Genomic DNA, 12979 nt, shown 5'->3' with positions numbered 1-12979 from the left:
AACCCTATAAATGAATATGTTGCAATTATCAATGAAAAGGATGATCAATGAATACTTAGGAATGCATGTCTATCACAAGACAGTCCAGCCATTAAATCAGTGCTTGATGGAAATGCAACTTGATAGATTAAAGGTAGTCATGCAGCAGTACGCGGATAACAAGCATCGACAAAGTTTGTAATCAGATTAGAAAATTTACACAGTTAAAGAACAGCTCAAAAGGCAAAGTGATAGAGTGTATGCTACAACCAGTTCTGCAGCATGTGAGCTAGTTCCGTAAGTCCAGCGAGGTCATCACCCTGCATCAGTGATGGTTTGGCTGCGTGCATCGTACCCTGGTCTAACTGACGTTTATTTTAGAAAAAAAAGGTGTGAAAACAGAGACCAAAGGGTATCAGGAGGACATTAGTCTTACGTGTTCCAACAGGACTCAGCACCAGCTCACAAGGCGAAAACAACGCAGGAGTAGTTTCATTGCAACAAAATTACGTCCATCACCACCGAAGGATGGCCCTCGTCCAATCCAGACTTAAATCTTCTTAACTAGAAGATCTGTTCTATTTGGAGAAGGCGTGTGTTCAATCTCACATGACTGTGGATAGCTTTAAGTCTGCTATAGTGAAAGCAGTGGCTAATAATGGCATGATTGTGGTGCGTGCTCCCATTGATGATTGACCGCGTCGTTTACGAACATGTGTTCAGGTACAGAGACAGTAATTTGAATAACTGCTGTAGACATTGATTTGTCAGTTATCCTTGTATATATTACATTACACATTTTGTATCTCCATATTTATCTCACTTTTATGGTCTGCTAACCTTGAGAGAGAAGTTTTGACCAGATTGTATACAGTATTCAGAAGTTTAGAGGTCGGTATGCCCATACAACTTTATGGCTCTTCACACAAGATCATCGGATCATCAAAATAATCGTGGTCAACAATGTTCTTGGATTCATTGCATGTTTCCTCCTCACCAGATGAGTATACCTTCAGTATCACCACTTGGACTGAATCTGCTTTTACTGAAAAAAAGAATGTGACCTCTCTACTCCTCAGTCAAGTTCTGATCGTGACAGAACCGCAAACGCTACCACCGCTGCCAGCAGAATCGCCGTTGGCAGAACGTTGACTAGTAGATGTGTCAAAACAATACAACCTAATGGTCATCGGGTAAAGAAACCATCTACGTGCTATAGATGTGCTATTGTGAAGTAAGAGATTGGACGACTTGCAATTCTCTGCAATTGCACTCGTTGTTTGACGTCGATCTCTTCTTGCTTATTTCGGAGTGTAGCCGTTGTCCGCTTCTGTAGCTGACAATGGTCAACCAACAGATCTTCTTCGTATAGCATTGTTTCTGGCTCTGAATATGCTCCTCGTTTACGTGAATGGATGTTGGAGGCAATACCTAACTCCTGGTCCACACTTGTAACACTTCGTCCTTCTCCCAGTTTCCCGATGATTCTTCCCATGTGAAGCCACCCAAATATTGTCCCTGGACCTGTTTTTCTGAGAAACACTAGTACAATACACCTTAACAGGTCTCTGACTGACATATTCGTTTCTTCATATTGAGGAAGCAAATCAATTCGGCGCAACGCTCACGCTGACATCACGCTATGCAATGCCTTACTCAATGTGCGCATGTAGAAGATTTCTGGGAAAATGCTGCGGGCCTTTGATTCATTTCTGTCAAACGTTCAATATGTTGTTAGTTGAAAATTAAGTTTTTTTTTCTATCTTTAAGTTTTGCACACCAATGTACAAATGTGAATTAAGAGTTACAGTTTAACCGATAGAGAAGCGTATTACAAACATTAATTAAGACTCAACTTTCTTTTATAGATATACTCATTCGAGTGATGGTATCACTTTATTTAGAAAAAAAGTACGGTGCATTTTTTGTCCTGCTCGAGGCGCAGATTGCAGCATATAAGTAGTATCGGCAAATGGGTGTCAGTTAGCCATCAGCCCAGCTTGGGTTCCTGTACATTCAAATGCAATACGGTATGTGTATTGCAGAATGTAATTTTTCTGCAGTCGTTGGACAGTATATGCATTAACTGCCAATAGAATAAAGAAAATTGAAAACTTTAATTTTAGATAAGAAAGGCATGTCTTGTATTCCAGTTCTGTTGAGCAGGGCCGGATACACTCATCTGGTGGCCCTGGTCTAGAAAAAAAAATATGGCTTCTGTTGACTTTGCTAATACATTTCTGTGAAAGTACAGTAGGAAAGTAAAGGAAATGCACGTTGTTCTACAACATGAATCATGCCATGTATTAGATTATACTATACCGCGAACAAAAGAAAGAAGAGGCGAGGGGTGAGTGCATCTCACAGCGCACAAACGTGTTTGAAATAAACCACCTATTATTGTGGTCAAACATTTTACCTGACACCACGCATACAGAGTTCATAAATCGACGGAACCCTTATTGACAAAGGCAACATAACCTATTGTGCATTTACCCAGTGACTTAATTTTTCTTTCGGATTGGGACTGGATATTCTATAATTACAAGGGACTGCAGAACACTTCTATTCAACGAGAAAATACATTCACGATTCTCATGCGCTATACTCGATTTTCATTTTCAAACTAATTTATGCTCATTTATTAAGACGGTGGATGTAACAAGGGATGAAATTTCTTTCATACTTCGGTCATATTTTATCTTGTGATGATGAGTGTATCTTGTATGATTCTTTTTAGACAGCCAGTAGAGATTTTGATCAGAGTGGTGGCCTTCGTCCACCTGGAGGCCCGGCTCTACAGCCCCCTAAGCCCCCCATTAATCCGGACCTGCTATTCTGATATTTAGCTGGTCCTAAAAGAGTTTCTTAATAACGGCAATACATCGTGTTCTTAACTTTTAGAAAGAGATAAACAGTACACATTAACTGTCATGTATAATATAATGTAGTAAAAATAATCAAAGTACGTTTTTTCATTTCAGTTGACTCTGAGGGGAGTCCTCACTGTGTGTATATTGTTACCATTAGTTTCAAGTCAAGATAAGTACACGGATGAAAACAGACCATATAAATTTGGATACGTAATTGAAAATCATCACCATAGGAAAGAAGAGAAAGGTACGTATTTGAACGTTTTGAAAGTTTGAAAAAAGTGATAGAATGTTTCACTATAATTAGCACCAACCAAAACATTTTTTTTATATCATCTGTCTATTTGATTTTATGTAATTCAAAATTTAGATGTCTTGCACATAATTTAGAATAGCCACTAAAATTCTAATTAAGAAACAAATGATAGAGACTTCTATATACAGATCGTTGGACAATAATTAAGGTAATTTTTTGTGGTTCTCATTTGCTATATCTTTCCAACCAAGGGAGGTGAGAAGTTATTAAATATGAGTAGCAAACATAGTACACCATCTCACAGCGAAGATGGAAAATTCAAGATTGATTAAAAACCATAGAACATTACTGTAGATACAAAACAACATTCTTAATGTGTAATTACTTTACGACAATTTTAAAAAGTTAATATATTCGTCAGATTTGTGTATAATGCAACATCCATAAAATGTTAAATTTCCTTCTCAATGTACTTTAGCCATCGTATGACTAGAATTGTGGTTATTGTCAAGGTAGCCAAAAAGCCGATTGATTTTTGTTGAACGCAGTCGCAAAAACAACACAATCCCGAATTTTTTTGGATATTACGTTCCGAATTCCGGAAAGTAAAAATTCCGAAATTGCCCATCCCTAATTCATACCATTTGTTAGACTAATTTTATTCACTCATCTTTCTTTTCACTATTTTCTTAATAGAATAATTTCTATTAAAACACTAGACACACCATTTCTTCTCTTCTTAATTTCTTTTCAAATATAGCAAAATTGTTCCTCTCCTATTCATTTTCCTAACAATTTTTGATCATCTCTCTATTCATCAAAGTAAATTTCTAATTTGTTTTCCGTAAACATATTTCGAATGATGCCAGTCATTTCACACCGTTTGTTTCTAGTGCCTATATTCCTGACATTTGATATATTCTTAAACCTTTTATTCATCAACCCACAAAATACAGTTTCCTTCTTCCTAATGATTTATTTCGACATCCCAGCTTTTAGGTCTTGTTATCACTAATAATACAGAAGGTTAATAGATTTATATCTGACCTCTTTGGTAACGCTACTGTCACATGTTCCATTACGTCATAAAAGTTAAACTGTGTAATATATCAGATTCTAAGTGCCGAAGTGTCCTATTGGTGTTAGTGAAGTGGCGCCAAAAGTAAACCGGTATTGGAAATATTATACCAAACTGTTTTCCGTACGCAATTTTCGTACAATCGGCCAGTGAAAGTGTCCACAGCTAAAGATATTGCGCGTATGTATTTACAAAGAAGGCTCAAGCAGAGTCATCCAAGAACAAGTGAGCCCCACTATCGGGGGAAGAGTTCACTATGGATGTTATCAGGGGAAGAATTCACTAAAATGTTCCGTGGACTTTGTTTATTAGTAGGCCAAAAAGAATCCATCATCCGAATGTGACAAAGTCCAGAGATTAACTTTTATGCAATCTACTTTCAGCTACGTCATTCCTATCCGTCTGGGAGTGCTGCATGTTCTCAATCTCCTCCCACTCAATATTTCCATAATGTAAGGTAAGATGTACGGAAGGCACCTGACAGGGACAAAATGAAAGTCAGTGTCACATTTCTCTCATGCATAATGGTAACATTCGTGCAACTACTCACCCTGACACATCTGGCAGCAAAGGAACTGCCTAGTTTTACTATCCAAGCTAAGAAAGTTTCCCTTCAGAAATCGCCGGATACAGATACAAGGAAAATTTGAAAGTACGTAGGTAGGCAAAAACGTGTAGATGAATGCTGCGTACGTCCAGGAACCCATCATGGGAATCTATGTATTGGGAACAATCCCTTGTTTGTCTGGAACAACAAAAATCAAGTGAGTATTTACACGGACAAAGCTTTTAGCCGTATTTCCATATCATCCTTCTGGTTCTATCATGGCTTTCAGCAGGAACCAGAAATCATTGACATTCCTGTAAAACTCCTCGACGACAGTCCGGAAGATTTCTGCGCATTTCGACTGATGAAACGACTTTTATAACGTACCGCTACTTGCCGATGGAAACATTGTAGGAAGAAGGGATAATGCTCCAATCAACATACTATAATTCCTGGTAAATCCGAGTAGATCTTCAGCCGCCATCTTGGAAAACCATCACTGATGGCCAAGTAACGATTTTTTTGTTATTCGGCACACAAAACGCCAGAAAATCATCAGAGAGAGATAAAAGCCGGTACAGGTGTGTGAAATAATGGTCTAATCAACATAATAAAAGTTTGGGATATCGGATTGGGCCTTCGCCCCCATCTTGAAAAATGGCCTCCGACATCCCGTAAAACGACTTTTTTCTCGAAACGAAGTTCTACAGGTACAATCGTCTTGGTGCAAGTTCGTAGGAAAAGCACTCGTCCAAATCTTCGTCACATTTAATGACTCCAACTATTCGATGAAACAGTAGTACAGTGTTTACAGGTATGCGCACACCACTTGTCACTGCTGCTAAGGGACGTGCCTTATTGCGTTGCTTTAGTTCAATATCTTTGAAATTGCTTCTAACTGTACTTCGTACTGCTATCGTCCCAATCTCAAAAGTCGCATCACAGTTGATTGTATCATCATCTGTGATGCCGATAGCAATCAACACAAGTTCATTGTGTTCAGAAAAACGATTGTGGCATCGAAGCTAGTTGAAGAAATTCTTAACATCGTCATCGTTCCGAGCTTTCCTTGAATGTTCGAGTTCTACATGTTACTCATCCGATTTGTCTTTAACATCATAAAAGCTTCTGAGACTGTCAGCAATCCCAGTTGTGGCTGGTATGCTCGAAATCCATTTAATAACAACACTGTCTGACACTTCGCCACCATGACACAGATCTTCAATACTCATAATTGACCACATGATACATTGTTGTATAGTCAAGTTGTCCACAAACCACTTCAGAACTTACCAGTTTTTCTGATGGTAAAATACGCACAATCGCAGTATTTACTATCTCATCTGTGGACATTTTGCTTTGATGATCACGCATTTTCTGGAGGTACAAGCAGCATAAATTCGCATAATTTTAATGTCCTGCAGCGTGGAAGTAGGGATGCAATTAACACATGGATTGGACCATTATTCCACATATCTGTACCAAATTTTCTCTCTTGCTCTCTCTCTCTCTTCTGACGATTTTTTGCCGTTTTATGTGCGGAATACCAAAAAAGTCGTTTTACGATGACGGCAAAAGCCATTTTTCAAGAGAGCGGCTGAAGCTCCACTCGGACTTCTCAGGGCTTTTAGAGTGTAAATTGGATCACAATTGTACACATCTTTACCACTTTATGAATTTTTCCCACCATTTTTACTAATTTCCCTACAGTAATAGCGTAAGACTATAAGTGACTGTACAGAATGTAGTGTAGGGCATTGTTTTCTGATGTTGGAGACATTAACTGGTACAGTCTATTTCAAGATGAATTCTAAGTAATTGGTTTATTAAATACTAAAATTTTGCAACGTACCCTATACGACTGCGGGACATACCACTGCGTCAAGACACACAAGTTAAAACCCACTGGTTTATAGAGCTATATGGTGATAGTACATAATAATAGATCTTATCTTTTATTCGGTACAGTAAACGTACACATTACGAACTCAATCCATTCCGTAACGCGTAATTCGCTGCGATTCGTTCGTAAACCGAGTTTATTTTTCCACATTAAAATTAATATAAATACAATTAACCTGTTCTAGAAACAGTATCATCGTACGGCATATAGTTTTTTGACGTCTTGAAGTGTCAATAAACGTACACATTACATTGTATTAAAATAGAATAATTATAATTATTCTATTTTATTACAATGTAATGTGTACGTAATGTGTACGCGTATGTTTTATAATTATTTCTTAAGAAATCGCAGAACATATATTGTTTTTAACCCCTTACCGCATGCCGTGCCATATATGGCACATCCCGGTTTTTCACTTTAGCTTTTCTGTGATTTATCAAAGGCACCAAATGACTGTATTCTCTGCTGTGTGAGATATTGACGTGTATGAATAAGAGACTTTGGTGTCATCTGGCATATTCTTTGTGAGTTGTGGGTGAGTCATATATGGCACTTACTTATTTCTCGTCTGAATTAAGTGAACAATCTAAAATTCAAGTTTTAATTCATTTTTCAAGTTCCCATATGAGAATTTCCAATACTGATTTTTTTCGCTAAAATAATAAAATCATGCAGAAAGGGGTTAATAGGGGGAGAGTTAACTCTCCCGTGGTCGAGTAAATCCAAATAATGGAGATAATTGTGAAGCCTTAAAAATATAAAATGCGCCATACTACATCAAAAACTGGTATTTTAAATTTTTTTACGATAGTTATCATGAAACGTAGTATTATCTTTTAATCAAAGTGGAAGTATTCACTCTACATCAGGGAAGTAAATTCATTACGTCCATGAAGTTCTCCAGATCACTTTATCTGAATCCTAAAATGTTCGCTTCATGAGACCAGGATACTAATTCTGGAAACTGAGCTGTAACTTTTGGTGTAAAAATTTATCGATTCGGAGAAAATGATTGGACCAACGTAAGGTTAACCCAGCCAAATTACCTGTGTCATAACTTTTCAAAGAGACTAGTATTAATTCTGCTAATTGGGCACTAATGAGCACAAATTGCTGGAGCGACTGTTATCATCATCATCATTATTATTATTATTATTATTATTATTATTATTATTATTATTATTATTATTATTATTATTATTATTATTATTATTATTATTCAGGGAAAGTAATTGAGACAACTTCAAGAAAGCTTTTGTTTACTACTAATCACAATATCACAGACAGCTACTTAACAGAAGCGTAAAATTAAGAATAATGGAGTGATACTTGTTTCTTAAACAACTTTCGTTAAATTTTATGTTTCTCATTGGAATTCGCCTTGTTGCCATTTGGCGCAATATCATCAAATATAAAAATTTCATGGATTAAAATCCAAATAATTGAAATAATAAAATCTGCATTATATTTCTCTGCATGACTACTGAATGCTAGATTTGTGAAGCTAGACAGTGAACAATGACCAACTGAAATAATGTTTATTTTCAGTGTTTCGTTCACAGCAAAGTGTCTCCTGAATTAGTATTGAAAAATAAGTTTCTTTTTTTTTCTTTTTAGTTTAGTTTCAAGGTGTTTTCCCGTAGCAAAAATGTGTCGTTTGCTCAGGAGTGATCAGAAAATATTATTTGAATCTTACAACTATCCATTTGCACCTACAAAAATACTATACAATAAATTTAAGTGCAACTTGACTCACTAATACACTGAACATTTAGGTGGAGAGAATAATGGGAATATTTTTATTCACGGTGCATGTATTGGTGTCTTGTAGATGGGTTACTTATAGAATTGTTAAGGGCTTGACTATTCTGGGATTTTGTAAAATTCAAAAGTTTATTGAGTGAATAATAATCTTATACATATATTTTTTTAAAATCAAGAGTCGTATTTTGAAGGGCAGGGCCCCGGGCAATTTTTTCGGGCCGTCTTATGTGGGTAAAGGCCTCGCTATACTAAATAATGCTAGTTTTAATACAATTTCAAATTAAATTTGACAGTTAAAACACTGCTTTAACAAGAGGTAAGTCGTTGTAGAAACTCTAAGATATGAGGGCATTTTTTTAAAAAAAAGTTACTACATGCATGCCATTTCCTCAGAACGATGGTAAGATACCTAATGTTGTAAGCTCAAGTGTTTATCCTACGGCAAATGTTTGACCTGTAAAAAGAAATACAGAAAGACATCCTTGACCTTTCGCCCTTTGAATACTTTTCTTCAATAGTGTTTTCCTTTTCTTTCTGATAAACAAGTAGTCTATTAAACAAAACAAAATATTTGGAAATTATGCAATACTTAAGGGGGCAGACTACAAAATAATATTTGTATTTTAATTCTAATGATAATCAAACATTATTTATTTTGCACTCTTTATTACAAAATATATACAAATATTGTTTAAAACGTAGTTAACAAGGAACACAGACAGCATGGTAAGTCATCAATTACCGTTGAGTTCATTTTTATACAGGGTTTTCATAAAGTCTGGACGGATTTAATTTGCTTATAATTTTCATAAAAATGCTCATAATGAAATCAAATAAAGTGCAAACGGTAGCGGAAGGATTAAATTTTTAGTTGGCAACACTGTTAGATAAGCGGCAACTCTGAACACGTTGAGAGAGGGAGAGGGAGGGCAAGGGTCAGTTTCCTCCTTTCAGCCATCATGTTCTCAGATGAGGCAACCTTCCATGTCTCCGGGAAGGTTAACCTACACAACTGTCGCGTTTGGGGCACGGAAAACCCAAAGGAATTTGAGACACATGAGAGAGATAGCCCTAAAGTGAACGTTTGGTGCGCTGTGTCCTATGATCATCTGATTGGACCGTTCTTTTTTGAAGAGGAGACCGTGAATGGAGATTCGTACCTGGATATGTTGCAGAAATACCTCATTCCGGAACTAGAGGCACGTGGAATCCAGAACGACATCGTGTTCCAACAGGACGGGGCACCCCCTCACTATGCAATCAAGGTGAGACAGTTCCTTGACGAGAAATTCCCTAACCGATGAATTGGCCGCGGTGGCCCGATCGCTTGGCCGCCAACATCACCCGACCTTATCCCTTGCGACTTCTGGCTTTGGGGTCATGTGAAAACGGAAGTTTATGCAAAGAAGCCAAGTGGTTTAGAGAATTTAAAGGACAAAATCAGGGCGTCTGTGGCTGGCATTTCGGATCAAACACGGCGGAACGCTGTGAGTGGGTTTCAGCGCCGCCTACGCGAATGTGTGGACGTAAATGGCGCCCAGTTGGAGGTGTGGCGGTGAATGAACTGAGCTGGTGCAGATTACAGGTAAAAATTTAATCCTTCCGCTACCGTTTGCACTTTATTTGATTTCAATATGAGCATTTTTATGTAAATTATAAGCCAATTAAATCCGTCCATACTTTATGAAAACTCTGTAGTTGCTGCCATAATCTAGATTTTTGAGTAATTCAAATTCTGGTCACACTTTAATTCTATGGATGGCAACACTGCAAATTCTTCCTATGCGTATTTTCGGGTATAGAATAATATTATCTATTACTGAGGTAAGTTACATTTCATTATCTCTTTTCACTTAGGAAAAGGTGGCAAAAAAAAAAAAAAATTGTTAACTTTTGAAAAATATTTGGCCCCTTAGGTGTAAATAGAAAAACAATCTTTTGAACTGCTGTATAGACATGTTATTAATTTAATTATATTTTCAAAAGGACTAGTGAAAGGAAAAGAGCGGGAATATAATTTTAGTTAAGGCTAATTGCGAAGATAGTACATTATGTTGGTTATAATTGGCTACCACAATGTGTGAAAACCGCTCGCGTTTTATTTTACCCTGATCACGTGCTATTGCACATAATTTAATATCTGCAGTTTTGAACAACTGCGACATCTTCGATTCTTTTAACCCATTGATTTATTTGAGGAATTACCTTTTTCTGTTTTGTTTTAAATAAACTAGAACTTTGCAGATTTTATTAGTTTCTTCCTTACATATATTTAAACGACCTTACTTTAAAAACAAAATATATTTTTATGAGTACTGTAATAGGATCCATACACGGTTCACGGTTTGTGCAAACAAGACTGTTTATGCAAACAGTTTAACCGTGTATGGTGCTGTATGAACTGTTTGTGCAAGCGTTTGTGCAAACATTTTCTACATCGAACTCGTTCGAAGATTGTTTACACGAACACGATGTTTGCGGAAACACGTGGACCGTGTATGGGCATGTTTGTGCAAACATGAGGTTTATTTCCGAGTAGGAGGCCTAGTGTTCAACCGGCTATTTCTTGTGCTGTGGCGTCAATGAATAGGATTCAAGAATTCTGGCGAGAATTTATTGAACTTTATCAAAATTTACCTGAACTGTTGAAGGTAAAGAGTATAGATTATAAAAACAGGAATCTGGAAAAACGAGGCCTCACATGTTTCTATAATAATTTGTCCAAGCGTCTGAGGTACATTGCCTGTTTCAAATTTAAGTCCTCATACGTGATTCCGCACACAAGATAACGCAAAGTGGCAAACAATTTCTGCTCGGAAGATATCGCATCTATCAAATTTCTATCCTGTTTTCGAATAAGAGGTGTAAAAATTTCCAATATTTAAGCAAATATAGTTGAATCCATTCGTAAATAAGTCCACAGTCGAATTTATCTCAAGCTCGGCTATTAAATTTTGATAACCGTTTCCCATAAACGATAAATTAGACCGTTTCTTGAACCAATCTTTCACTCTCACCCTCTTCTTCCTTCTTGGTTTTGCGGTCTTTCCCCTTTGAAAGCACAAGCAATTACTATCGCTAAAAATGATGCTTCAGTGGACATGTTTACGCGATCAAACTCAAAATTGAACTGAAGTTTGTGCAAACAGTTGAACCGTGTATGGCCGAGTGTTTACGCGAACACAATGTTTGCACAAACCGTGAATCGTCTATATATATATATATATATATATATATATATATATATATATATATATATATATATATATATATATATAAGGAAAACATTCGTGCAAGTGTATTAGTAAAATTCAATTTAACCATAGTTATTGAAATATAATCATACTTTGCAACCCCGTAGGTGAGGATACTTTGCACTACATACAAGAAAGTATGTTAAATATACGAACATAACATTTGTGTGCAATGTTTTCCCTTCAATATTTATACATTTCACTTCCCACATAAAACTGCATACTGTCTACAAATATTGATATTAGAATGATGGTATCGCTATCGATACTTAGTGTGAATTATCTATATTTGTAAACAAATTATGTATTTTCCGGTATCGACACAGTAACACATTCCGATAGTTTAGCAGATTCTGATAGACCACATTCTGATATGTCTCACAAAAATGCCAACTCAGGAACGAAAAAAAAAAATCTGGCGATTGATTTGTCTTGGTTGTTCCTTATGTCCAAAAATATCTTCCCAACCACAATATGTGGAAGATTTACGGGGTTTGGGGCTTTCAGGTTGATGCCCACCAAATTGCATGATTTGTTTTCTTTTTTAAAATTCTAATATTGGTCATTCTTATGCGTATAAGCTTCAAATGACCCAAAAGTCTAGTAATTTTTAAAATAACGAAGCCTTTCTGAGTGAAGCCCCTCTCAAACTATTTTTCTGGATCCCCCACTGTTCATAATTTACTTTCCAAGAGGAAACCCATTCCGGCATCAACCTAAATAGGAAATTTTCGTAAATTTAGAAGGCGAGAGTTACCACTAGTAATAATTTTCATCTAAGGAGTTACTTTAGACCGGTGGAAAGTAACCCCAATTAGAGGCTGAATCCACCATCTCCCAGTTTTACTTCTTTTATATCTTTAAAACGTTTCATACTTCAACTATTACATCAAAGTTCCATTATAAACATTCGTAATCTACGAAATTGACTTTGACGGAAATTCTTGTAGATAATATTTTTAAAATTTTGTCGGCCTTTACAATGACTGTTTTTCATACTTCTAAAACAACAAACCTTCTGGGTAATTTGAACTGTAACCTCCAATATCATAGCCAAAATATACTTATATGTTCTATCTTAAGGTGACAATTGAAACTTCCTCTTTACAATTCATGGTTATCGACAGAGAACTGTGAAACTCTTTTCATATTTTGTACAAAGTTAACCCTGAAGTGCAAAGTAACTTACTGTATATGTAATTGCAATTTATAATAATCACATTTCGTTTACGTAGTAATCTCTCTCTCTATATAAAAAAAGTCCTGAGTCAGTAAATGCGTAAGTGACTGACTGATTAATGCTCAGGCCAAATCACACTTGA

At 36.3% G+C, this 12979-nt stretch overlaps 1 protein-coding gene across 3 annotated transcripts in view; it reads left to right on the top strand.

Moving 5' to 3' along the window:
- LOC145686532 (uncharacterized) overlaps positions 1–12979 on the top strand; it is a 179729-nt gene that overhangs the window by 141413 nt on the left and 25337 nt on the right. For all 3 annotated transcript variants that reach the window (XM_081759970.1, XM_081759968.1, XM_081759969.1), the window contains one exon: positions 2964–3099. Coding sequence is in view for 1 of the 3 variants with exons in the window: in XM_081759968.1 (XP_081616094.1) it covers positions 2964–3099 (136 nt within the window). In the remaining 2 variants the exon portion in view is untranslated. The remainder of the gene's footprint in view (positions 1–2963; positions 3100–12979) is intronic.

The sequence above is a fragment of the Thermobia domestica genome, chromosome 5, assembly GCF_964235325.1.
Source record: "Thermobia domestica chromosome 5, izTheDome1.hap1.1, whole genome shotgun sequence".
Taxonomy (NCBI): domain Eukaryota; kingdom Metazoa; phylum Arthropoda; class Insecta; order Zygentoma; family Lepismatidae; genus Thermobia; species Thermobia domestica.
This window is presented reverse-complemented; position numbering and strand designations above follow the sequence as displayed.